This window comes from Lonchura striata, chromosome 4, assembly GCF_050655825.1.
Source record: "Lonchura striata isolate lonStrDom1 chromosome 4, ASM5065582v1, whole genome shotgun sequence".
NCBI classification, from domain to species: domain Eukaryota; kingdom Metazoa; phylum Chordata; class Aves; order Passeriformes; family Estrildidae; genus Lonchura; species Lonchura striata.
This window is the reverse complement of record NC_140706.1, coordinates 12,999,271-13,027,141: the sequence shown is the minus strand read 5'-3', so window position 1 is coordinate 13,027,141 and position 27,871 is coordinate 12,999,271. Positions and strand designations below refer to the sequence as shown.

The 27,871-nt window shown below is 45.9% G+C and overlaps 2 protein-coding genes across 2 annotated transcripts; both read left to right on the top strand.

The window, feature by feature from the left end:
- The first annotated feature begins 3,813 nt into the window (after positions 1 to 3,813).
- MSX1 (msh homeobox 1) lies at positions 3,814 to 6,780 on the top strand. Its single transcript, XM_021554333.4, has 2 exons — positions 3,814 to 4,346; positions 5,759 to 6,780. The coding sequence occupies exons 1-2, from the start codon at positions 3,902 to 3,904 to the stop codon at positions 6,187 to 6,189; spliced, it is 876 nt and encodes a 291-aa protein (XP_021410008.1). The 5' UTR covers positions 3,814 to 3,901; the 3' UTR covers positions 6,190 to 6,780.
- Positions 6,781 to 7,238: 458 nt separating this feature from the next.
- Positions 7,239 to 12,295, top strand: LOC146767535 (uncharacterized). Its single transcript, XM_085577687.1, has 2 exons — positions 7,239 to 7,744; positions 11,100 to 12,295. The coding sequence occupies exon 1, from the start codon at positions 7,355 to 7,357 to the stop codon at positions 7,730 to 7,732; it is 378 nt and encodes a 125-aa protein (XP_085433813.1). The 5' UTR covers positions 7,239 to 7,354; the 3' UTR covers positions 7,733 to 7,744; positions 11,100 to 12,295.
- Positions 12,296 to 27,871: the final 15,576 nt, after the last annotated feature.

Here is a 27,871-nt window from a genome sequence, read left to right as displayed (position 1 = left end):
ACTCCCTGGCAGCAAAGTGCCTCGTTACGCCTGATTGAGCTAATTGCTTTGAAATAGGATATATTATCTATAATTATAGAGATCTTGGAGGAGACGGCCAGCCTTTTCTTTCATCTTTTCCAAGTGCATCATAATGTCGCGATCAAATTAATTTAGGCCACTTGAAATAGTGCCTTCCTTTCAGCCCGACTCCTCCGACCCTCAAAGAGCCGGGGACGCCTCGGCGACTGGAGTTTGGCCATCCAAACAGCTCCTGGTGACCTCCTGAGGACCAGTCCCGGTCTCTGGAGCCTTGGAAGTAGTTTGGGTTATGTTTAATCTGAACAGAAAGAAGTAGGGAGAAAGAGAGAGAGAAAGAGAAAAGGAAAATAAAGGGACAGGATAGGAAAAGCCAAAAAAAAAAAAAAAAAAAAAAAAAAGAACTGAGGTGTTTTCCCATTTTGCCGACACTCGGAAATCAGCGACGAAATCGGGGAGGGCTTTGAGCACTTGAAGGGTTTTGAGGGCTTGTAAAGCCCGCGGGACATTTTTAGCACTTGCGACAGTTCTGGTTCTTTGCCCCCAGGGCTGAGTCTAGCAGAGATGAAGCCGGGCTGCTGAAGGGCGCGCAGGGAGCGCGCAGGGAGCGCGCAGGGAGCGCGCAGGCGGTGCCCGGCGCAGCGGAACTGCCCCGGAGCTGCCCGTCCCCAAAGCCGGCTCGTGTCCTGCGGGACTGTCTGGTCTCCTAAGGGCTGCTGTCTCGGGAGAAATAAAGTAGAAACAAGGGAAACAACAAACATCCCTCTCCTTTCTGAGTTCTGCCTTTAAGTCTAAGATAACGTTTACAAAAGGCAGACAATGCCCTGAATTGGCTTAGCGCTGCCTCCTGTCCTTTCTTCCCATCCCCCACGCACTCCTCCCAGCCCTTGTTGTATTCCCACCGAAATAAAATGCTATGGGTAATGGCTTTGCCTAGCACATTCATTATATTGAAACGGGACTGTTTAAGATGCTAATTGCCCAATATTGTTATCTAGCACAACTGCCTTCAGGGAAACGCCACAGCTCCCAATAAAAACACGGGACTGGAACAAGCTCCAATAAAGTCACCTATTTCCCTCTGCCCTTTCACTTCGATTTTTCCTTGCAGCCCAGGGCGGAACATAAGAGAGGCACCTAAAAGCAAACAAGAGTATCAACAACATGAAACGGGTTCTAAAAAAATTCCTAAAATCCAGTGCTGTTTTGGTCACCCAAAGTGCAGTAAGCAAGGGAGGAAGAATTTGGAAACTAAAAATTTCCCGCTGAACACAGAAGTAGATCTTGAGGGAGATTTCGTTTTGCAGATTTATTTTCTCCATTCCTAACTTAACACTTGTAGATTTCATTAAGAAAGAAGGGAAAGAAAAAATGAGCAAGAAACGAAAGAAACTTTACTGGCATCTCGTTTTCAGCCAAACAGATGAAAAACCAGCATATGAATTAGAATCAAGTCCTTGCTGTAGTGATTGCTACAGTGATTGAAATACCAGCGAGTATGACAGAAATGTAAACACAAAGCGCTCATTGCTGGGAGATAAATAAAGAGCTAATTATCTCATTCTGTCAACTCTAAATGAGAGCAGGATCGCGCTCCCGGTATGGGACGCACACGCATCTCTTCAAACCTCAGCAACGTCCCAGTGTTCAAATCATTGTGCAAAAGAAGAGATGAGAGGGGGGAAAGCCAGCAGCTCTAACTATAATTTTCATATTTCCATCAAACAACGAGATTGAACTCAGCCCAGGGGCTGCCTCGAGGTCCAATAAACACATCACTTCTTCTTTTGCATGGTTAAGTTTGGATTCAGGGAAAAAATAATAATAATTTAAAAACTCAAGCAAAACAAGATCCTACCTGTAGGATCGGGTGGAGGGGACACCGTGACACGATGCATCGATATATGTGCGTGTTTTCCTAGTCGGGGGTGGGATGGGGGGGGGGTGCATCTTCGAGACGAGTACCGGGCTTTGGGAAAATGTCGTGTGATTGGTAGAGCAAACTAATTTTGTCAGGCTGAATGTGCCGATGTCCCAGGGCTAAGGCGCCTTGCTCCCTTGATGCGGGTTAACGTCCTCAATAGTCCCCCTCCAGCTGAAGCCTTTGATCAGACCGCTGCTGGCGCCTAAAAACAACATCACTTGTCTGCCTATTAGAGGCACTGTCTAATCGTGACAGATTGTTTATTCTCGCAATTAGCAATGCGGCCGCTTCTCCCGGCACCCCCCACCCCCTCTCCCCGTCGCGGCCCGACCCGGCCCCCCGGCCCGATGGGGCGCGGGGGAGGCTGCGGGCAGCGCGGGCACCGGCCCCGGCCCCGGCAGCGGAGCCGGCGGGGCGCGGAGCCGGCCGGGCTGGGCGGCGGCACCGCTGCTCCCGCCTCGCAGGAGCGCTCAGCGGGGCGGCACGGCGCAGGAGGGCAGCTGGAGGTACCAACGTGAGCTGTATGTGTGTGCAAAGTGCGCTCACCTTCATGTATAGGAATCTGCGGGAGTAGCCCGCAAACCGCCTGCAGATCACCCCCGCGGGTGAGAGGGACCATCCGTGAGCAAAGCACAGGCGGGAGGCGGGTGTGATGTACGCGCAGAACACGGGAAACACCCCGCTAGGGTATGTGCTCACGCGTGTGCGAGATAAGTGTGTGGAGCTGCGCGCAGGACAATATTCATTTCCATCAGATCCTGTTGCTTATCAGTTAATAAAATGTCTATTGTATCAATTCATTTCATAATCTATATGCTCCTAATCTACCATCTTTATAGAGTCCAGTTAAAAGGAAAGGGAATTCGCTGTCCCTCCCTGTTTAGATAATTGCCCTTAAATGACTGCAAGAGGCTCTTGTGTTCCGAGGAGATTAGAGCCCTGCAGCTATCAATAAACTTTTCTCAGCGAGCGGCCAATCCCGTTATTAGAGAGCGGCTCCGTTTTACTGCACATCCGTCCTGGGCGCCGGGATAAGGGATCGTAAAACGAATTAACAGAACAAAATACCGGGACTTTAAGGGCTCAGGGGCTTGTATGTTCCTTTTTAAGTGGGCGAATATTTCGTTATCTGAAGACACGCACACATCTACGCCATAAGAAGTAGCTCAATCATGCGTCGTGTATGCGCATATACATGTATATAAACGCAGATCACCACAGTCACATCGAACACACCGCAGGGCCGGCGATCATGTAAAAACCGAATCAAACATACAAACAAAAAAACCCCAAACAAAACAAAACAAAACAAAATCCACAAGAAAAAAAAATCCCCAAAAAACTCAAAAGGGCGGCGGAGCGGGCAGGGTCTCCTTCCCTTTGAGAGGTCACACTCGGGACAGCTCGGTATCTGCTAGTTTTGCAGAAGAACGCGCTCGGGCTCGCTGCCTCGCGCTTTACGAACAGAAAGGCCGGTGTTTTTTCCGACGTTAATGCGTTTTTCCCCGAGCTTTGAGCCTTCCCCTGACCACAGCGGAGGGCTGTGCCGGCTGCCCGGCCTGCTGCTCTCCGCGCTGAGACGAGCGCTGGGCGCGGAGCGGGCCCGGGGGACGCGGAGCGGGCCCGAGCGCTCCGGGCGGCGGGGCGGGCGGGGCGGGCGGGGCGCGCGGGGCGGGCGGGGCGCGCGGGGCGGGCGGGGCGCGCGGGGCGGGCGGGGCGGGCGGGGGCCCGGCGGCCCCGGCCCCGCCCCCCGCGCGCCGCCGGGCCGCAGCCAATGGGGCGGCGCGGCCCCGCCCCCGCGCGCCGGCTGGGCGGAGCCGGCGCGCGCCGCTTTATGAGGCGGCGGCGGCGGCGCGGGGCCGGAGCGCGCCGCCGGCTGCCCGCGCCCCCCGGCCCCATGAGCGGCGGCGCCGCCCGCTCCCGCCCGGCGCTGCGGTGGCGACGGCCGGCAGCCCCTGTATGGCCCCGGCTGTGGATATGACCGCCGCGCCCACCGGGGTCCGCAGCGACGAGCTGCCCGCATCCGCCTTCAGCAGTCCCGGTGGCGGCGCGCTGCCCGTCGCGGCGGCGATGGGCGGGGAGGAGGAAAGCGACAAGCCCAAGGTTTCCCCGTCCCTCCTGCCGTTCAGCGTGGAGGCGCTCATGGCCGACCACAGGAAGCCGGGAGGCAGGGACGGGCCCGAGGGCGCCGGGCCCCCGCCGGGCGCTGGGGCGGCCAGCCTCAGTCCCCGGCTGGGCGCGCTGTCGGCGGAGGCGCCGCCGTCCCCGCTGCCCCTCGGCGGGCACTTCGCCGTCGGGGGGCTGGTCAAGCTGCCCGAGGACACGCACGTCAAGGCGGAAAGCCCCGAGAAGCAGGAGCGCAGTCCCTGGATGCAAACCCCGCGCTTCTCGCCGCCTCCCCCGAGTAAGTAATGGTCCGGGGGCTCTGCGGGCCGGCCGCGATCTCCCGTGGGGCCGGGCGGACCGAGGGCAAGGCTGCGCGGGTGGCGGGGCTTTCCTGTCGCTTTCGCCCTGCCTGCCTCTCCTGGTGTATTTTTCGTGCGGTTCGTACTCTCCTGGGCCAGTTTGATCGGTCTAAAGTACTGAACCGATTCGAGAGTTCGCGGAGGATGGCTGCGAAGGCGCAGGAAGAGCGGCCGTGCCAGGGTTGAAATTTTGTGCCAAATGTTAGCCGGGGGAGGGGGAAGAAAAAGCAACGTAGCCAGCCTGTTAATTTAACCTGGGGCTCGAACTAGGTACTTAAGATTTGACTCAACATCACTGAGGCTCTCCTCAGAAAGTGGCTCAAGTTATTCCGTAAGGATGCGCACAGACCGCGCGGCAGCTTTGCGGACTTCAGCCCCACGGGCTGGCGTCTTAAATGGTGCATGTCCAAAGTCCGAAGAGGCACAATTAGTGATGCTTTCCTGCTTTAATGCAGAGAGATCTAAATTAGTACAAATAACAGCGTGGGAGCCGAGGTCAGAGAAGGCCGTTAATTTCCAGGGGCTGCGCTGCGCCCGGATCTGGGCAGCATGGGCCGGCTGCCCTCGGCCTGGCCCCGCTCCCTTCCTGCCGGGGATCCCTTGGAAGTGGATGACCTTAGTCTGAGGCTCTCCAAGCGTTTGGGGTGTCCTTAGCAAAGCTGCAAACAAGAGCTGCCCCTCTGTCCCGAAAACGGCAGGTTTCCCGGCAGGATTTGTGTAAAGCAAAGCAGCGGTTTAATTTATTTAAATTGCAAAGTAAAATTTGCTGTTGCTAAGTAAACCCGGGACAGCTGGATGTTGAAGACCCTTAGAAATGTTAAAGAGGAGAGGAGCAGACCAGTGGAGAGTGGTAGATAGAGCATGAGTGTCAATTCAGACCTCGTAATTAATTACATGCTTAATCCGGTTCCCAGGGGCCTAATGAAGAAGGGTGTGCGACTGAGAAGCCAGTCCGTTTTTTTTTTTTTGTTTCCTGTAATCCAATAAAAAAACAGGATTTGTTTCTTCGTTTTGGAGGGCCATTCCCTTTATTTGCGTCTCCTCTTCATAAGGCAGGAGATGCAGAGTTTTTGGGTGTCTCATTCCTGCCCATTGCTGGGTTCTTTCAATGGAGTCAGAGCTTTATAATATGAAGCACCGTTCTCTTTTTTTAGAAAGGCAGACGGCAGTTTTGAGTGTGCCCCAGGCAATCCTGGTGGTTTTGGGGTACCTTGCTTCAAGTAGGACCCTATGTCTCCCTTTCTCCACCTCAGCTGTGGTAGGGTGGGGGCTCTGCAGGCTGTGGGGTTTTGGGCACTGCTAACCAAGGTGTCTCTCCTTTCCCCTCTTCCCCGGCTGCTCCCGGGTACAGGGCGACTGAGCCCGCCCGCCTGCACCCTGCGCAAGCACAAGACAAACAGGAAGCCCCGGACGCCCTTCACCACGGCACAGCTGCTGGCCCTGGAGAGGAAGTTTCGGCAGAAGCAGTACCTGTCCATTGCCGAGCGTGCCGAGTTCTCCAGCTCGCTCAGCCTCACGGAGACCCAGGTGAAGATCTGGTTCCAGAACCGTCGCGCCAAGGCCAAGCGGCTCCAGGAGGCCGAACTGGAGAAGCTGAAGATGGCAGCCAAGCCCATGCTCCCGCCTGCTGCTTTTGGCATCTCCTTCCCACTGGGCGGCCCGGCCGTGGCTGGCGCTTCTCTGTACGGCGCCTCCAGCCCTTTTCAGCGGGCAGGGCTGCCCGTGGCTCCTGTGGGACTATACACAGCACATGTGGGATATAGCATGTACCACCTCACATAGAGCCAGAGCCGAGCCCAGCCCAGGACTGCTGACTGTCTGCTCCCTCTGGCTCCACACACACTCCCTCCCTGCTCCTCTGGCTCTCCTCTGTGGACTTCCCCATGGAGCCTATGGCAGAGGCTCCTTCCGTTTGGCTCTGCTTGACCTCTCTGCTTCCCCCTCTGATGCTGAGCCCTTATCCCAGCACTGTTCTGGTCTCCTCAGCAGTCCTGGGGAGCTGGCAGAAACCTGAGGCATTGCCCCAGCTTTTTCCAGGTGCAGGGTGGTGATGGGCCAACTGTGTCCTGCTTCTCTGGGTCTGGCTGGCAGCCTGCAGACAGCCCCCTGCCTCAGGGGAAGGAACTGTGGAAGAGATGGAAAAAGGGGACTGAAAGACAGGATGTTACTCTTACTTTTCTGCAAGGCGAGGTCAAGAGAAGTGTAATACAGCCTTTCCCATTCCCATGTAACAGTGCTGTCTGTTACCTTCTTTGCTCCTCCACCAGCTCCTTTGGAAGGGGCTCTGTGTACTATGTAATATACTGTATATTTGAAATTTTATTATCATTTATATTATAGCTATATTTGTTAAATAAATTAATTTTAAGCTACTGTTTTATGTAATTTGTTTGCTTGCTCTTTGCCCTCTCGGGTGTGACAGAAGAGACCGAATTTGTGTATCAGGAGATGAGAGAGGGACCGGCTATTTAGTAACTGTTTTCCCTCTTCTCCAGGGGGCTTCAGCCTTGGGTGGTGAGACATCAGCTGAGTTTTCAATTTTCTGTGTCTCCCAGAGCTGCCCTGTCCTCACAGCTGTTTGAGGTTTCCTCCTTTTCCCCCACTGCTCCTTGCCAGCAGTTCTTTCCACATTCCTGCCCCGAAGGTGCATGTGATCGCCGCTGCTTCCCCCAGCGGCGCCGGGATCGGCCGTGTTTCCTTGGCCCGAGGAAAGAGAAAAGTTGCTCCTCTCCCTGCCTGTGTCTGGGAGGGTGCCGGCCGCAGCTCCCGCTGGCTGTGAAGAGTGTCCCACACCTCAGTGCCAAGCTTAGCGCGAAGGGCTTTCCCCAGAGCTCCGTTTGCCGGCCGGTATTACTCGGGGGGAACGGAGCACCGGGAATTGGGCGGTGGGGAGGAGAGGGGCCTGTCGCGGTTCGGCTGGTGCTGAAGAAGGGGACAAAGGGCGCTAATGGCGAGGCGGTGTCAGCACCGGAGCCGCTGGGGCGTGGGGCCGATGGTGCTGGGCACGAGTGCGGGCCCGGCGGCCGGTGGCCCCCGCGGGACTGACGGTCGGGACCGCTCGGCGCCGTGTCTCCTGCTCGCCCTCAGGCTTTCGAGCACCCTGCCGTTCTCAGCGGCTGGCCCTGCTAGAAACCCGGCCCGGTCGACCACGGCCCCGAGGAAACCGCTGGCGACGGCTGAGAAGCCCGCGGAGGAAATCGGCGGACACGCAGCCCCGGCTCCGCGCCTGCCGATCCCGCCAGCACCGGCGCCGCCGCCTCGCCGCGTTCCCCGCCGGCTGCGCCCTGAGCCCGCTCAGTGCGCCGCTCCACCCGCTTTGGTTTGACGAATCCCTCGGGTAAGGGAGAGCGTTGGTTTCCTCTTTTTTTGTGTATTTTTTTCTTTTTTTTTTCTTTTTCTTTTTAGTTTCGTGCTTTATCTTTGTACTCAAGGAATGGCGGCTGAGAAATTAAGGACTCTGTATTTTTCTTTCTGTCTTTCCCCCCCACCCCCCACCCCACTGCTTTCATTTCCAGCAATTTAAAACGTTAAGGTTGAAGCAAAGTTAGAAGGAAAATAATTGCTGTAATGAGGCTCGGCAATCTTCTGCAGGCACTGTGGCTCCAGCGAGACTGTAGCTGGGGGCGAGGCAAGACTTTTATCATCTCCTAAGTATCAATGATGCTTTCAATAACTCAGCGAAACAACATACCTGAACACAGTCACTTTCTCCAGAGCTCGCTGCTCTAATCCCCCTTCTCTCGCTCCGCTCTGGTCGCCCAGTCATTTTTGAGCTGGGGTGAGTTTGGGGCTTTTGTGGTTGTTTGTTTTCTTTTCTTGCTTTTTTTTCCCCTCTACTTTTTTCCCAACCCTTTTCTTTTCCTCTCATTTCTTTTCTCTGTGCAAATGACAGTGTCTGTGATTCTGACCCCAGCGCCCAACGCCGCGCCGGAGCGGGAAGGCTCTGTGCCGACTTTTTCCCACGTTGTGTCTCTGGCAGAAAAAGGCTGGATATCTCCAGCTTATCGCTCTAACTTAGCCTCTGCGCGATTAGACCGCGGGTTTGGGGAGATCTAATCGCTCAGGAGGCCCGGTTTATCCTGTAAAGATGCCCTTAAAATCCGACAGAGATTTTAAAAAGGGAGGACTGCCTTGAGCTGGCTCCCCGCAAACACTGCTCCCCTTTGCCGGCACCTTTGGGCGCTGCGGCGCGAGACTCCGGGCAGAGCGGCACCCTTTAATCTCTCCGCTTTGTCTCTGTTTGATTTTTTTTTTTTTTTTTTTTTTTTTACATTATGTTAACTCGGGGTGGATATTCGAAGCGCAGGATTCCTATTGAACATGTCTTTGCTTTAAGTTTTCCCCCTGACCCTTGGGCTAAAGTCCTTGGTTGCTCAATTAAACCCAGATGAGAACAATTAATAACTAAGTAATGACAATAAGTTGGGAATCACACGGATGAACGCTCCATGTGAATAGGAAAAGCTCACACAAAAGAGCAAAAAGGATTTGTCGGCTCTTTTTAAGGGGGAATTGGCTTTTCTTTTTTCTTGCCTCTGGCTTACCAGCAAATAAAACTCACTTTTGTGTCTTTGTCGCCTTAAGGATCTCAGTGGGCAGTTGGAAGTGAGAATGGCTGTTTTCCTTTCAACTTGAGGGTGCTGGCGCCACGCAGCCCCAAGGATAGAGAGTAGCCAAAGCAAAGTTTCCTAATAACTCCCCTCTCCCCCGCCACCCCTCCCCAGTCACGCCGGTACCCCCCTCCCCTCCATGCATATCTCCACATGCACTCCTAGAGAGAGCCTCGGCAGACAGACGAGAGAAAGCAGAGGGGCCCCGAGCACATCCCCGTACCGCCACGGACTCACAGCCGGGGCTGACTGCCGTGGGAAAGCGGCAGTGCCTTGGTGCGACACTTTCCACGGGCCGTAGGAAACACGGCTGGCAGTAGCCGGAGCACGGAGAGGAAGCAAGCACGCGCAGAAACACATACCAAATAAAAGCTGTGTTTTCTACTCTTATTCCCACAAAGGAGGGGAACGGCTCCGTTACCCGTCCACAGGGGCAGCGCCCGGGCGCATCTTCCCGGCGCCGGCTCCGTGCAAGCTCGAGAGCCCCGGCTGGGAGCGCGGCGGGATCGCGCCCGCCTGCGGCTGTGGCAGAAGGGCAGAGCGGCACACGGCGAGGGCTGAGAGCTTAGAAAGCACGGGAAGGCTCTCCTTCAGTTTTAGCTCAGAGAAAGTGACTACCGGGTAAACCTGCTGCGCAAATCGTTGGTTAAACCGTACATTTGTCATCTGCTCTGAATTTCTCGTGGTTTGGGGGCTTCTGTCCGAATTCGCTCTTTCACTCGAAACACCAATCGGTGCCTCGTTGATTACTTTATCGAATGTTTTCCGTAGTGTTCAAGCAAAGTGGGAGCTTAAAATCTTGTTTTCTAAAGTTAGGGCAAGCTAAAGTCAGCAAGTGAGTTAGGCGCAGCAACAGCCTCCTGCTGCTCAGGATTGTGCCTGAGAACAGAACCTTAAGAAATCAGAGGCAAAACAGGGAAGCTGCCTAACTTAGCCATTGTAAAGGCCAGGAGAAGGGGGGGAGGTTGAGTGCTTCTCACTAGTGCTTATAAGCTGAAATCCAGGCTCATCATTTTGTATGAATCTCTTGGGTCACATCAAAACTTTTTCCTAAAAATCTGGGAAATTAAAGGTCTGTTGAACAAACTGGCTGGACCCCTTCAGGAGGAAGTCGGATGCTTGGCACTAACTCCTTGGTACTGCCTGAATTTAGGTAAACAGCTGAATTCAGATATTCTATATGCAAAGTGAAAACACCAATCACCAGCTTATTAGAGAGTCAGAGGTAATTGGTCTTCATCTCTTCTAATGATACATCTGATTTTATATTAGACACGGAGGTGGTCAGAGAGAGCAAGAAAAAGCAGCTGTGTAAGCAGTCTTGAGACCAGGACACTCCTCAGAGCAGTCCAAATTAAATCCAGCAGAGTGGTGACTGGTGAGTAAGTCTCCCACTGCCTGGAATATAATATGCTGTACCCAATGAGCTCCTGGATGCAATGAGCTAGTTCACCCACTCTTAATTCTTCAGAAAAAGCAGGCTGATGTGACTTCTGCACCGAACTGTGAGGGAGTCTGTGGCAGAAAGAGACACCTTCTTCCTGCCTTTCATCGTTCTGGCCCTGCTATATATCTATATCTATTTATACCCATATCATATATATATTCTTTATCTATATATAAATCTATATAATCTAAAGTATATATGTATCTATAGTAGAATATATATATATATATTCTAACCCAAGGAGTATGTGGACCTCTGAAATTTTCTTTTATTAGCTTTTAAGTCTCTCCACACCTTATGTGAAGCACAGTGGTGTCTGTCCCTGGCCTGAGCAATCTGTTCCACAGCAGGGAGCCTAAAAATGAGGCATTGCGATAATGGGCATTGCAACACAGCTCCTTGGGGCTGGCCCGAGGCCCCTTCTGCGACACGGACCCATTGTCTGTCCAGCTATGTGGCAGGAGAAGCTGGAGGCAGAACCAGAAGCAACAGCTCTGAATCATTTAACTACGAGTTGTAAATTTTAACATGCTGCACAGAGAGATGTGGCAGTGATTTGCTTACAGCAGTAAACCGATCGACATTAACTCTGCTCCATTGTACTTCTTCATCTCAGAGATCTTTTATCCCTCCAGGCTGGATCCGGTTCCCACCCTGCAGTGATTAAAGGGAAAGCGAGGAGGCAGCTACCTGGACCCAATCTCCCTCGTGCGACCAGGAATGTGCAATAAACCCCCGTGCAAAGCTCTTTTCATCTGGGGAAGTGGCGCAGCTGAGGGAGCCCAGCTCCTCCCGGACCCGATGCCTGGAGCCGGCTCGGTGCTGGCTGTGCCGCGGAGCCCCCTCGGCGCACAACGGTGTGAACAGCACTCTGCATTTCTTCTGGCTTAGAAGAGAAACAGATCTCCTGCGTGTGTCTCAGAGCCATCAAACCTACCCGCTTCAATAGTACAGGCCGTGCCAGAGAGCTGTGAGACAAGCCTTGGGGAGAGAGTTTTGTAGGAGCAATGTTTAAAACCCGGGATTGTTCCTATGTCTATGGTCCATTCTCATGGAAGCTGCGGCAGACAACGGGGCAGTGGGGTCACAGTGATTAGCACCGGACAGACCTGAGGTTCAGGCACCCAGGCACAAAAAGATGCAGCCCAAACTAAATATTCATTTCAGCCTAACTGAGAAATGCTTTTGTTGTGTTTTGTATCGGGCACCCAGCAACGGGCAGGGTGGGTGTGCATGCGATGTATATTGGAGAAAGAGGCACCTTATAACGACAAACACATTCAAGACCTTCTGACCACCGCTGTTGCTGCCCAGCGTAAGGGTACAAAGAGAAAGAGCACTCAGGTGAGGCAGTATTTAGAGGCTTTTCTGTAATTCAGGTTCCATTTACATGTCAGAGAGAAAGGAAGTGGCAGCATGAGGGAAAGAGATCTGTTTGCAAAGGATGGCAAAAATATGTTAGCTGGAAGATTGCGAGTAGTGTGGGGAAGTCTCAGGAATGGAGGAAAAAAGAATTATTTCCAAAAGACAAGCTGGAGGGAAGGAACAACTTTCTTTTGATGCAAAGTTTTGTGTGCATTGGGCATTATTATGCAAATATCAGCTAACAAATACTAAGTAAGGATATTTTAAAACTCAAGGGGTGATTGGCTTACATTTCATTGCATTTAGATGTAAGCCAATGGCCCTGTTGCCATTTACATCAGCAAGGGAGTGGAGGCTCTGAGATTTGCCCTCGCATTATGGCAAGCTTGTGTGCATTAGTCCTGGGAGCATCTGCTCCTCACACTGTACTCACTAAAAGCTATAAATGTTTTTCTAAACCTCATAATGAGCTTTGGACTTACTGTGAAAACCGAGTCTGTGGTGTACCACAAGAAGAGACAGTGGGATGTTGTAGATGTTGTCAGTCTGACCAGATTTTTCTTTCTGCAACATTGTCAATTTTCTCTTTTGATAGGAGGCTACATAAATAATACAAGCTAAATTCTATTTACAAAACAAAATACAGGGTTGCAAAACACAATACATATGACGTGGAACTGGAATAGACATAGAAACAGGATTCAGTGGTTTTCAAAACAATTTAGCACTTTAAACATTAATTGCCTCCAATTAAGACTGTAGGCACCCACCTGAATATGCAGACAGCATGTTATTGAGAGAGATGTTCTCTGTTGCTGCTTATCAGGGAACCCAAACTCGAGTACCCTGTGAGATGCCCATCAGCTGAGACCCTGTGAAATTTGAAATTTCTTAAATGATTAGCAGATCAAAATTCTTTTTAAATACAGTTTAAGTATTAACTGCGTGTTCAAATTCTGTGTTCAGAAGTCTTAGTGATAAATTTCTAGCTCCGATTTTTAATTTAGAAATTACTCAAAGGAGGATTATCAAAAGATTCTTCAGGACTAGTTTCTTAAAAATTACATAATTGCAGCTACATTTCTATCAACTGTGATACCTGAATTAGGATGAACTTAATGGCCTTAATAGCTTAGAGTTGAAATGTAGGTCTTCAGACAGTTCGCCCTTTAATTTAAGAAGACCTGTGCAAGCATGTTAATTTTCCCTCTAAATAATTGTAAATTTCATGTGCATACTCAAATCTGTCTCAAAACACCTGGAAAGCAAATAGGAAGTTATAGAGGGTATATAATAAAATAAGAAAGCTGAGATGGACAAGTAATCCTAAAGTATTACTCTCTAAAACATCAGGCTGAATTTCTCCAAATGTGATTTACCCTTCCTCAAAGATGGCTTTAATACTAGCCAAGTTTGAAGTTTGCTAATGACATTTATTTCTGAGCTATGTATGCATGAGAATTTCACTTTGCATACTTGGAGACTGTGATCTTTTTCAAGCTTGCATAATGTTTAATATGACTGAATCAATTTTCAAAACAAAGAAACATGAAAACATTGAAAAATGCCCAGAACAAGAATGGGCATTTCCATTCCATAAGGAATTTGTTTGGAAAAAATTACAGAGTTGTTGGAATTAGAATCTAAGTTTATCTTAAGTTTGCTGGAAGGGAAAGTTATATTATACAAGACAATTAGCCATTGGTTTCAGACTGATCCAAAGCCCAATAAAGTCAGTGGCGCCTTTCCATGGGCTAAGTAAGAGGCTTCGGGGCTGACTCATACACTGCAGAGCTCCTCAGAAGATAATAGTTCTACATTGCTTATATGAAAGTTAAATATAGCCCAATGTTTGTAAGTGTGTATGTATTACGATTAATTTAAACCCTTGGTTAAGACTGGGTTACAGTTTCCATTTAATGCATATACATGTGTTTGTGTTTGTATGCATGCACATGTAAAGACAGACATCTGTGGACGTGTAAGCACACACATAGGGCTAGTGCCGTAAGGATGATTGAATCAAGAATATATACACGATGGCAAACACCAGCCTTTACTACAGCAGATATCACCACTGCCATACATACACTTTGACAGATCTGAACATGTGCTTTCAAAACCAGCAGCATCTGTTTACATTGAACTGCAATAAAAACTGAAGGAAGGCATCAGTTAGTATTAGAATTTTATCTTTTCAATGTCCAGAAACAGTTTCTGTGCCTTTGATGTAAGCTGTCAAGCACTACTGGAAAATTGCATCTCTCTGATTACTGCATTCAGGGCAGAGGAAAGGACATGACTGCCTTGCAGCGTTTGTCAGCAGGGACCCTGCAGGGGCTTGCTTTTTGGGTACTGATAAGCAAAGCTAGCTCACATTCAAAGAACAGTGAAGCAATTCTTGCGTAAAGGGGGAAAAAACCTACAAGGGGCACTATTTTGGATGATCCAGTAGAAAGCTTTCCTTTGTTGCAGGTATGATTAACCCTTACTTTTACTCGCTGGTCCCATCAGATGAAACTTCCTACACCCTGCATGAGTGCTTAGCCTGAATATAAACGCAGCGGCAGCAGCACCACTGATTATTCAGGTATGTGCACGTTCAGACCTGTAATGAGCACCTGATTACCCGTGAAGTGGTTGTATTGTGCCTGAAGATGTGGCTTCACATTTCCAGGCTTTTAGAGGTGGTATTAGCTTATCTGTTCCTCATTATCCCTATTCCCGGTTTCTTCCATTGCCCATAGCCCCATTCCTCTGGGCTATGTGTCACAAAACATTTCATGGCATTTTTAAGCCTGCATCAGTTGTCTGATGAGATTTAGAGCTATGACCTTTGCTGATGGTTGCACTGACAAAAAGGGTAGGGCAAGGGAGAAGTGGTTAGAAAGTCATAGCACACTGAACTCTGTAAGGTGACAATGACACCGAGGAAACAGGAGCACTTGCCCCATCACAAAACTTTGGGTTGATATGAAGAGGATTTTTTATTTTAAATTTTAATTGCAAATGAGAAGAAAAGGCTCATTAAGACTTGTTTGTGTTATTTTCCTCCTGTGTAAACAGAAAGGAAGCATTTGCATACTTCAGGTATTATAAATCTGAACAAAAGATCCAGTCATAAGCTGTGTGCATCCCGAGCATGCACCAGGAAGAAAGGCTGGCAAAATAACCGCACCTTTGTAGTATTCCTACCACACTGCGGCAGCATCCAGCCTGGAACGACTTTTAGCAGAAGTGCAGGATGTAAGACAGCCAAGCTCAGCCAGAGAGGAGAGCAAACTCAGAGAAATAAGAATGGAAAAAACAATGCAAAGGAAAAAAAAGGCAGTTAGCATGCAGTGGAACAAAAGTGAATGTCTAGTGTGTAAACAGAGCAAACACAGCCTCTTCCATGTAGGGACTGCCAAATTACAGCTGGGGGCGGGGAGGTGGACAGGTAGAAACACACCCCTAAAGACACATTTTAGAGTGAGCAGCAGCAAGAACACTGCAGAAGACATTGGGTGCATTGTATTGTGGTTGGCAGCAGCATTTATTTCATAGGGGCGAGGTAAGTGCAGGAACATAAACATTTGCAAGCCATCTATTTTACTGGCAATTCATAAGGAGAACTTGCAGAGTATTTAAAGCTTCCACAGCCAGGCCCAGGAGGACTGAAGGTATTCACACACATTTTAATAAGGTGGACAGGCCAAAAAGGAAATGACCCAGTCTCTCCCAGTTGTAGGGTTTTAGCTTTGTGGGAGAGCTGATGGCCATTTGGATTCTGCTTGTCCCAGGGCAGAGGTAAGCTCCAGGTGCCTACATCTCAGAGAGAAATTTGGCATGCTCTCTGCTGTCTTGAACCAGTTGGTGCTCCTGTGTTGGAATACACAGCTTCCTGAAGGCATAACACCACCTCCTAACAAGCTACATGAGTCTCTCAAGGAAGCTCAGCTCATAGTGAGGGTGTGAAGACGCTCAACCTGCACTCCATTGCTGGGAAGTGCTGAATTCCACATCAGGCAGGTCAGTCGGTGTCAATCTTAAAAATTTACAGCTGGAACAGAGCACAGCAGCCTAGCTCAGAGCGAGCAGGGCTGCCCTCCACAAGGAGTTCAAAGCCAATACTCCCACCTCCCAGAGCAGTGGCCTCTTCCCGCTCTGGGGTCTGAAGCCCCCCTTCTCCTGTGGGAGCCATGTCCCTGTGCAGCACTAAGGGCACAGCCTAGGGTTTCTCAGGAAGCACAAGGAACAGGAGAAACCTGGCTCTGCTTTAATGTTCTGGCTAGCAGTTACATGATAGAAAATGCATAGGTAATTTCTGTGTCAGGGTCTCGAGTATGGCAGAAAATTTTTTCCATCTTTAGAGATGCCTGCTTTTCACTTGCAGACCACATTGAGCATCTGTAAAGCATCTGCCTTAGGTGCTCTAAAACATATTGAGAGACCAAAATAATTTCTCTTCAGACAACATCTTCATTCAGTGTCCAAAGACTGTAGTTGAGAGCAACCCCCTTTTCTTGTGTTAGCATATTTTCTGTGTATATCTATTGCATCTATGAAACACCTAAATTAGAGAGGTACTCAGACATGAAGAGAGTTACACTGTGTTCCTTTCACTTCTCTATTTCATTCCACCTCTCCATTCATTATCCATCAATTAGGGGTGAATCCTGAGTATCTTCCAACCCGTAATTGTGTTTGTGAACTTATCGTAGAATATATAGTTGTTAGGACATTCAATAGCATGTAATTGCTTTTTACTATGTATTCATTTGCCTTTTCTTCTAGATGGGAATTTGTATAAGTGTTATACTTGGCTTCAGTCCTGCAAACAGTTGTGCCCACAAAAAACTTTACCCACACTAGGAGCTCCACGGATCACAGCTTCTCCTTCAACCACTGAATTATATGAAGTTGCTCAGCAGTTAAATTACTCATAAGCATATGTGTTTGCTGGATCAGGGCTTCTCCATGTAAGATTGATCTTTATAATTAATTTAAGACACCTATACATTTCTTTTTAGATACAGGAAGTAAATCCTTGGGAAGTTGTAATAAACTTTGGAGCTGCACTTAGTGAACGAAAATGCATCTTGGTTTATTAATTGGTATCTGTTTTTTTAATTTGACACTCTAAAACCAAAATAACTCAACATACTACTAAACATTTTATAAAATAATGGATTTAATACTTAATAATTTTATACAGTAAGGCAACTTGATAGGGTTTCTTTAAACAGCATAACAAGGTAAGAACATCTTCTTAAATGCTATGACAACAGAAGCTGCCATTTTATGTCGCCTGTTAGCCTACACACAAATACTTCAGACTTTGATCCCCAAGTCTTTGCCAACTGGGCATCCTGCTAAGTGCCCTTGAATGTGGAGTGCCTTAGAACAATGAATGATCAGGACCTTGGGTCTGAAGATCCATTAAGCTTAAAAGTGCTGGCTTAAAGTAATTTTCTCTTTTCCCTTTCACTAAAATCTTCTGTAACTCTCTTTGGATGGAATGCTAGTTCAAACGCCTGTAAAAACCTGTGGCTGACACATAATTATTTTTCTGGAGGGGAACAGTTTACCTTTTCAAAAGAGATCTCAAATAATTTTGTTTGAACCTCTACACCACCTTCCTTTCAGGCATGAAATTGCAAGACAAACTTTTCTACACACTTCTAGCTATCAGAAGGAGAAGAACTGGAAATATCCAAGCTGTGGAGCTTTTTCCTGCTGTGGGTCAAATAGCTTATCATCCTCACAGAGGCAGATGGATGTTTTACTGTGAATCACAGCCCAGCTCCAGAGGACAGTTCTTGGTGATCTACCCACTAATGACCTGTGAGCTCACTGCATCTCTCCTCTCCTGACCCTTGTCCATGCCCTGTCTTGCTCCTCACCACTGTCTCTTATCTTGGGCATTGCAAGGTGCTCAAGTGGCTGGGTGTATGTGCTGGTTTGGTTTGGTTATCCTTGGGGAATTTTGCTGTCATAACTGGCCATGGGCATCTCCTGTTAAGTGCATGTCCCCATCTGCAACCCAGCTCTGGTGAGGTTTGCAGAGGAGAGCAGCCACAGCACTTCTGCCACCCCCTCCCTGCTCACAGCTCACTGGCACTGTCTGACCATGTCCCTGTGCTGTGCTGTGTGCATTAACCAAGGCTGCAGCCTTGACTAGAATGCACCTCCAGTCCCTGGCTTGCTGCCCATTTTCTCTCCAGTTCTTCCTCGTCTCACCACCTTGCTCTCCTGCTGTCTGAATGCATCTCTGCATGCAGGTGGTGTTTGCATCTCAGGGTGCCAGCTGTTGCTGCAGCGGCATGGCTGCTGCAGCTCCAGGCTCGCCCATCTGCCTCCTGCACCTGCTTGTCCTCAACCAGGCACCTCTCAGCTCTGCAGCATCCCTTGCTGGGCCAGATCAGATCTCCCTTAGCCACTGCAGCCCTGGTAATGCCTGCTCCCACCTCAGCTCCCTTTCCTTTCCTCATTCCTTAAAAGTACACTTCTGTCCCCAAAATCGACATTCCAGGACCAGTTTGTTCCCCTTTGCTGCCAGCTCGCTGGTTTCACCGGTGTCCCACACTCTCCAACACCTGACATGGATTTCACTGGGGTCGCTTGTGAATGAAATGGGCCTAGGAGCCCTGCAGGAAAATCAGATGGAAACAAATGTTCACAGCTTTCTAGAAATTGGTGTCAGCTCCCTGATACAGAGAGTTTTACAGCTCTATAAATCAGGCTGAAAATGTAACCAGAAGCCCTGTTAGCTTTCTGTTTCTTTTAGCACATCCGTTTCTTGTAAAATTCCGATTAGAGGGACTGGTCTCTGTAGAAATCATTCACTCCAAACCCAACAGGGATATAAATCAAAGCACTACAAATCACCACAATTTGCAGATTTTGGGTTTCATCATTTTATTGCTTTTGAAGAAGTTATGTAAATGCTCTTGGAGAATATTGACCCCTGCATCCTCTGTCATATCTGGGATGAGGAAGAAAATAAAAGCATTTTTTGAAAACCAGGTATCTCATTCATACAATTACTCCTAACCTATTTCTCTAAGAGATCAGGTCCAGAGTGCTTTTTCATGTGAAGAGTCTCACCAAAATTAGTGAGACTACTCTCATAACTTGGAGCTAGAGGACTAATAATTTTTTCAGAAAAAAGCAAAAAGACAGTAGAATTTTACAAGAATCTCTGTGTGGAAAAAAAAAAAATCAGTGATGATTGGATTTGTAACCATTTATAACTCCCTGTCTCAGCCTGGGTTTGGCTGTACAAGATGATGATTATCTGCTCCAGCAGGCAGAGATTTCATCACCTCCCAGTATGAATGACAAAACTGTTCCCAACAAATGTTGCCCTCCCAGTGACAGTAAATCCAGTCTAGGCTTGCAAACTCCAGATATCTCTGAGCTGAGTCACACTGGTCTGCTGCAATGCATTAGACCCCACAGTGACCACAGCTGTGATTTGGACATCTGGAGAAGGGTTTTCAGACCAGGTTCACTCATGACTCAGGTTCTGTGCAGCACTTTGAAGGGCTCCTCAAAGTGCAAATCCTGGAAGGATCTCTCACTTTTGCCTATCTACTTTCCTGAAGTCCAGGGGCTTCAGCAGTCCTGGAGCTTCTTAACACAACAGGCTTCTCTTCACCACCCGTCCACCTTATTAGTCACAAAGTTCTGGGAACTTCTGCAGATCCCAAAGATCTGGAAAAAAAACCACACAAGGACAAATATCTTTGGTCACAGAGTGAAAGCATGAAATTATTCCTTTAGATTCATTATTACAGCAACAATATGTAATTTACCAGGAAGAAATTTAATTCCTGTGGAGTTTTAATTGTACTATTGGTATCTGAGAGCTACAACAGGGACCAGATGCCCACTGAACAAGTTGCTATGCAGCACAGGGGAAAAAAGTGGTCGTTTCCCATGAAGGCTCATAAGTTCTTTGCATTGCCTTTATCAGAACAATGGCAAGATTTTATTTTTCATTATTATATGCAGATAACTTATACTGTAAGGAGAACATTTTCCAAGGTCCAGAGAATAGGGAGGTATTTGATTCCCTTGACACTCAGTGGGATTCTTAATAGCTATTTGTCTGTGGTACCTTTGAAGAGGACTGCTCAGGCAGCTAAGTGGCATGATCACATTCTTTGAAAGTTGATTTAAATATTGGAAAATACTCATAGAAATGGGACATATATTTCAAAATCACTGGTTTTGATGCACTAAACCTTTTAATTCAGCCTAGTGCTTAAACAGATCCATCATTTTTATTACATAGCCTATAAAGGCAATTAAAGTAATTAAATGGAAATTGGAGAGTATTTTAAAGGCTGGTTTAAGATTCCTCTTTGAGCACTGGAGCTTAGTGTTACAGTAGGACACCATCTGCTGTCCAAGCAGGGTCTGACTGCACTGCCTCTGCAGCCACATCCCAGCTATAAAAACTACGCGCCCTGAATTACCTTAATAAAGCTTTTGCTAACCAAATTCCTTGTCAGATTCATGAGTCTGTGTTGTATTTTATTTAGGACAGATGTTTGAATTTGATCTTTTTTTTTTCCCCCATTACGTGGTAGAAATACATAAAATGAGGATTTCTTCACAGAAATTTTGTTTCAGTAAAAATGTTTTGAAGGGACTCAGAGTGTTGAGAAATAAATGCTGTAAAAAGAAATAAAAAATAATATTTCAGATCTTGCATCTGTGAGTAAGTTGTGTGGCCATTACTGGTTACTGTACTGTAAGATTAGCAAGGGTGCAAGCTGTTTATTAATGACTGCAAACTGAAGGAGCTCTTCCCATTCCTGGCCAGCTCTCAGGGGACATCTGAGGCCTCGCTGGCATAGCTGCCAACTACTGTTAATTTTAATGGAGATTTTCTCACTGTGGCCACTTTACATCTGGAAACTGAGTTGAGACCATCGACTTATTTTTCACAGGTCACTGAAGTGATTGCCAGGTGGCAAAGTTTTTGGGTTTCTGTCAACATGCAGAACTTTTAAGTTGTCCTTGCTGTGGGAAATTCCATATTACTTTACATGTCTTCTGCATGTAGTAAATAAGTCTCAGGCTTTGAAAGTAGAGTCTCAGGCCCAATTATACCCGTTGACAATCTATAAAAGTAGTTTCTTTGCTTACACAGCTGTATGTCTTCATTTCTTCTTTACATTTCCTTCTAGAAAGACAGAAATTTTCTACAAAATTATTCCCGTTTTCCTTTGTTTCAGAATTGTTTTTCTGTTCTTGTTGCTCTGAATGTCAACACTTCTGTAGAAGAAAAAGCTTGGATTGGTGTATTGTATCATAAATACAATGTAGTAGAGATATCAGAGCAACAGGTTGCAGTTGGAGTCAGTATAGATAAGTTATGAATCAGAACAAGGTAAGTAGGAAAATGTTGTGGTATCACTGTATGTGGGCTAGAGCACCCAACAGTTCCTGTAGGAGATCATATGCCTTAAGTTCCACTCTTGGCCTACATAATTAGAGTTTTGGATTGGCTGAAGTGACAAAGTAGTGAATAAAATTGCCTTTAATTCCTCAATTAAGGCAATGGGCAATTAGCGAATGATTTTCCTGCAGCTCTCTGGAGGGTCCTGTATTTCTGTACTGCCTGTATAGGACCTCAGTTTGATGATCCATTTAGAGGGGGTGAATTTAGGTCTCAGTGTACAGTGAGACACAGACACATCTGAGACTTTGAGCAATCAATATCAATATTGCAATAAATATTTTATCTCTTTTGGAAATCATCTGGACATTTCATGTTTATAAAACACTCTTATGGGACAAAAGGCTTGGCTAATGTGCAAATGACCCCTTCCATTTTCACATCTGTCTCCAGCAAGAATGGCATATACAGTAGTTTGTCAGAACCAAGCATTGCCACTCCCAATTCCTTTAGCTGTTAGTCTGAAGTTATGGATCATATACCATTCTTTCACTAACACCAAAAAGAGAAGTTCTGTAAATCAGATTAAGGTCAGTTCTGGAGCACAGAGTTCAATAAAATGATGGGATTCTTCTAATATTTACTATTTACTCAATTTTGCCATTGAAATTATTGCTCCTAGTAGAGGGCTTCTTCCTGATGGATTATCCTGTTATATCTGTGTTGCATTAACAGACTTGGGTGCAATAGTCTAATACATAAGCTTTCTGTGTAAGTAATTTACCATCTGCCTGCCTTTCCCAGTCTGAAATTGAGGAGATGGGTTCTGGAAGATGTCCTAGGAGTCTCAAACATGTCAAGTGTTCCTCAGTGAGGAAGGAAAAAAGTGCTTCTCTGTCTGCTAAAATAAATGATGAGGTTAAATTTCCTAGTTTAGTGAGCTATTGGGGAAAAATGTCTAATGGTAAAGACTAAAAAAAGACAAAGACAAAAAACAAATTACTAAGGAAATTAAGTAATGTCCATAGCTAGAAATTCCTTCAGGACAGGGGAACGAGCATCTATCATGAGCTGATTTAAATTTGATCCTGCATTTGAAAGGGGAAAAGGAGAGTGAACTAAATAACTTTTAAAGTTTCTTTTAATTTTTAATGATCCTGTGATGGTCCCTGTATGGTGACATTGTCCAAGACGAGTGGAAGGAGAGAAGGACACTGTGCAGAGGCTGCTCCTTGCTTCTGCCTTTCCATGGGCCTCTCTCTCTTGAGTCTCCTGGCGTCTGCAGCCATGAGAGCTCCAGAGGGAGCATCAGCCTGGGGGCTTGTCATCACGGGAAGGTTTCAGGGTTTTTCCTGTGGCAGGGCTCCAGTGTGACCGTGCTGTTGCACTGCTGTCTGGGGAGATGCTTGCTCTGCGATAGAGTCCGTTTCCTTTGGCTTTAAAACCACTTAGATTCCAAAGTGACATTGGAGCACAGTGCTGTTCTGAGCAGACCCAGGGTCTGCATGGGTCGAACAACAACCGTGGGATTTGGTTCTTGTCACCTCTCATGGCTGGTGGCATTTTGCAGCTCTTTGCCATTTCACTCTTGGGTCAATGGCAGCTTTCAGCACAGGCCCTGCTTTTGCCCCTCAGTTCTCACAGTGTAAGATAACACAGTCAATCCTGGAAAAAAAGAACCTTCCACAGTACTGTGAAGCTATACAGCAATAGATGACATCAGATAAGGCTATGGGTTTGAGTTCCTTCCTCAGTCCCCTTGGCATGCTGTCCTCCCTCTGCACAGCCAGGCCAGCACAGAGCTATCCCAGTGCCAAAAGCCCTCAGACACCTCCATCCCTCCTCTCCATCTCCAGGGGCACACAGGGGGTTTTCACATCCTCCAGGATTCATGCAGGAGCATTGTCATGGAGACCTACCTGACACATTTACCTTGCCCCACTCTCTGATTCCTCTTGCCTCCATCCCCATGGATTCCCTCCTGTGCTCCCTAGCCTGCAGCTTATTTTGAAGATTTAATAGTACACTCATTTCATATCAACCCTCTCTGCAGGGAGGAATTTTGTCCAAATCAGGTGATGAATTCCAATGAATTCTGTCATTTTAGTGCTATACAGCAAATGACATCACTGCCATCCGTGTTAGCAGCAGCCCAGTTACCTTTATTGGTGGTAAATCCCACAGATGAGGAATATGAATAACCTAAAAAGCAGGAGTGGTTCATGGAGTTTGGGCCAGGAGGATGATTTTCCTCAGCAGGCTTGCTTGACCACACAGTGCCTGAGCACACAGCGAGGGCCCCCCACCTGGACTTGTAACCATCAACAAGCACATGCAAAGTTCAGAACCCACAGCATTCATTCTCCACAGCATCCAGTGCAGGTTATGTGAAATATTAAAATATGTAATTTTAAATGCATGCTTTTTATTGCTTTATAACTAAGAAACCAGATCTTTTCCCACTGACTTTCTCTGCAACTTTTCCCTGTTCTCATATCCCATGTGGCTCTTAAGTGCGTAAAGGCACCAGTATTAAAGTTTATAAGATATTTATATAAATCAGATGGTTGGTGAGTATTAAATCTGATTTTTCTCAATAACCCGAGGGGGAATATTAAAATATTAAGATTGTTTGAATTTTTAAAACACAATTGAGCTTTTGAATAGTTTAGTCCAAAGCCTCAACTCTTGTACTCAAATGTAAACTGGCTGAGGACAGAGCCCTTCAAGTTTTAATCTTGTTATTCATAAGAAGTGAGACAAAAGGCAGGCTTAGTGAAAAGCCTATTCTCAAAAATCACAAACAGGCTAATAGGGAAAAAAATAATTTTAACTTCTGTTTTCATCATATGATTTTCATCTTGAGAAGGGCACATATTTAGTTATAAATAACTGATGCCATAATACAAAAATTACCATCAAAATTGCTGTATGGCATTGCTGGCTAAGGAACAATCTTTACTTTTGTATTCAACAACTTCAATATAATGATGAGATTTTCCTATTTCAACAAACCTTATTGGGCTGCTGATACAGTAGTTTTCATGATTTCCTTCTGATTCCATTTTCTGTCTTTATCTGATTGTGTTGTGAACCAACATTTAGCATTGTGGATCTGTACAGCCAAAGCCTCCTGGTTCTTGTTTTTAATACCAAATAGCAGTTGCTTTTGGGAGGACACGTTATTGCTTCTGACTTGTGCAAGGGTGTGCAGAAGACAGCTGGATGACAGGGAGCTGTGTAGGCAAAAGGAATGTTTGCTCTTTGCTTTAGGCTCTGATTTGGTCAATTCTTGTGACAAAGTTATTCCCACAAACCCACAATTACTGCTAGGCTGAGTTTTCTGGAAAAAGAGATTTATTTGCAAGCTGTCTGACCATCCCATTGCAGGAGTGATGGGTGTTGGTATGTGTAGGTAAGTAAGGCAAGTTGCAAAAAGATTGTATTTAGATTCTATACTACTATACTTAGTTTTTTCCATAGACAAAAAATCAACCTCTGGCCCATATATTCGTGCAGAGAAACAGATATACTGCTGTGAGAAATGAATACTGGGATCAGAAGAAGCAGGAAATAATATTCTGAGAAAGGTGACATTTTTGTTACAGTTGTCTTTCTTAATCACTCTGCTTCAGGCTTCATTTCATACTTCATTTTACAGAATGAAAACCAAACATAGTAAGGATAAAAAAGAATTGAGTTCTTTGCATTTCTGAGGTGCTACTTAAATTAGTTCTTGTTACAGCTTTTAAGAACTATATTTTAGGAATGTAGAGAACAGAAACAAGTAAACAAATACACTTTAAATAAAATAATTGCAATGTTATTCCTGATACTTACAATATCTTGACTTTATATTTTATGCTAGAAGAGCTGTGGGATTTTGGGGGTAAAGAGTAATTCTTAGTCAAATGGCTGAACAACTCTCAAGAAGTGATTTGTCTTCCTATTTTTAAAAACAGATTTTTAAAAAAAATCTCAGAACACATGAAATAAGGCTTAAATGCCATTATGACAGAAGACACTTAAGCTACTGATAAGCATCCCGTATATATTTGCACTCCCCATGTTTACATGACAGACAGATCTAGACTTGCTTCAATAACCTTTTCAGCATATTTTGAATACTGTTAATGCTATGAGAAACGTTATATATGTAAATAAAAAATCCCCTGTAAGTGAAAAGGGTATGTCCATCATCATTACTGTTGGCCCTTGTCAAAAGCTCCATCTGTTGAAGTAGATAGGTGATTTTTGAAATTAAAGATGAAAGAAACCTAATAAATTGTTTTGTTCGTCATGACAAACTGAGTATACTGCCAGTATGCTGCCATATTTTATCTAGAAGAAAATGTTAATTCACTAGTTCATAACAGGTAGTCTTTTTCAGCCTGAAATGATGTTCTTTTCTCTAATGCTTTTCCTTTTTAGTAACATTGTTGAGATCACAGTCTGATTTGATCACCTGGAAGATGTTCTCAAGACACATTCTTAATAATACTCCTAATTATAATTATTGGTCTACCTAGACTACTTTTTAAGCAAGATTTGGATCTTCATGGTGATGAATAAGGAAGATCTTGTACAGAAGTTATTTGGCTCCCAGAGGTCTGGATTTGAGAGCAGTTATGGCTACAAGCCCTCGGTGTGACTCTGAAGAGCTCATTGAATTTACCTGTTCTCTAGTTGGTTATTTGGAGTCTCTAATTCTGTATTATGTAAAACCTGTTAAAATCTGCTTCTTCATCTCCAGAGGATGACTCCTACAAAATAATTCTATCTGAGCACACAAAGGGTCCTTTCCTACCCAAACAAAGCAGGTGAGTTTGCTGATTCACAATATGGATCTCTACAGGGCTAAAACAGGAAAGGAAGTGTTGGGAATTACATGAATCATGCAGCTTGAATCTAATATTTTGTTTCTCAAAACCTAGGGAAAAAATATGAAACAATGGTGTGTCTTATGCTCACAAAGATTTATAATTCTGTTTCCTCAGAAGACTAAATCCTATTAGCACCATCTTTACATATTTAAAGAGACATGTGAACACTTTCTGTAATGCTTTTTGATTTGTGCAGGACCTTGAACTGGTCCTGATGAATTATGATTCATTCACCATCTCTTGGACAAAGAGATTCTAATTTCAGCTGAAATTCATAGAGTCATAGAATGGTTTGAGTTGTAAGAGACCTTCAATATCATCTAGATCATCAAGTTTCAACCCTCCCTGCCAGCAGGGACACCATCCACTCAGCCAGGTTGCTCAGGACCTCATCCAAGCTGGCCTTGAACACTTCCTGGGATGGGGCATCCACAACACTTCTGGACAACCTGTTCCAGTGTCTCACCATCCTTGAAGTGAAGAATTTCCTACCTGTGTGTGCTAAAGAACATTAATGAATTAAGATGTCAATGGCACACCATGTAATAACTTCTTCACAAACTTTATTCCTATACCAGTAAACGTTGATTCAGCTGAATTGTTGGGTATCATCAGACATTAACTTATTGCCAGCTTTCCAAGACAGCCAAAGGGTGTCATAATGGGCACTACTACAGACACAGGCTATATGGACATGAAAAAATTTGGGGATAATTAAGCTATATTGGTGTTTTATCAGTTTGTACTGGTTCTATCAGTAAAATATGTAGAAACAATTTTGGAAAAAGAAAGACAATAATTATAGGCTTTTCTGAAATTTAGGGTGTGTTAATTTTCATTTATGTCAATGTGGCTCTTGGGTTCTTTTGATTACTAGATATTCAAGATTGTCATCACTGTCAGAGTAAACAAGTGACCCAATTCAGCTTGATCTTCACCTTTCACCCACGTAAAATTTCAAAAGGAGACTCATTGTTTTTGCATGTGTCGTAACCCTGTAATTATGAAGAAATTCAGTAGCAAATTACTTCCATGGCTTTTCCCCTCCATTCTCAGCAGTTGAAAGCATTCCTTCAAAAGACATTAAATACTCTCAATTTCCCTGTTCTTCTCAGGATCCCATACTAATGAAAATATACACTAAAGATTTTTTTCTGAGAGAGAAAAAATGTTAAACTCAGTAGAATAAATAGTTGCACATTAATAGTTACAATTTAACATGCATTCCTTTTTTTTCTCAACACCTCATTAATGTTGGAAGGGTACACACTGGGGAACATCTCATAACTTTGAAGAAGATCCTGCATGCCCAAAAAGTGTTTAACACGTATTACAGTTTTTTCAGGTTCCTAGAACCAAATTGTCATATATTGTAGTCGTTGTCATAATGTGGGGAAATAGTGGGGAAAAATTACTTGACCAAATTACAGAACATATCAACATATGTCCTGTGAAAGAAGTGATGTGATAAAATGCAAGGAACTTGATGCCTGTCTCTACCATATTCTGTCAACCACCAAAAGAAATTAGCCTAAACTTAAATGTATAGGTTAGGGAATACAGTCACTGGCTATACATATGGTGACATGGCTGTTCTGGAAATATGTGTAGAAAAGGCTATTGTCCAGCCTCTCAAACCACAACAGCTAAAACACATAGTAGGCTCTGTGATATTTGTTGTCTCACTGAACCTCAAGTAGCTGACTTGTGAATGCATAATCAGTATGACATTTTGGAATGCTGCTTTTATTTGCAATATGTTTTC

Coding starts and splice junctions, on each gene's coding strand:
- MSX1 (XM_021554333.4), top strand. CDS start 3,902: ATGGCCCCGGCTGTGGATATGACCGCCGCGCCCACCGGGGTCCGCAGC. Junction 4,347..5,758: donor CTTCTCGCCGCCTCCCCCGA/GTAAGTAATGGT, acceptor TCCCGGGTACAG/GGCGACTGAGCCCGCCCGCC.
- LOC146767535 (XM_085577687.1), top strand. CDS start 7,355: ATGGCGAGGCGGTGTCAGCACCGGAGCCGCTGGGGCGTGGGGCCGATG.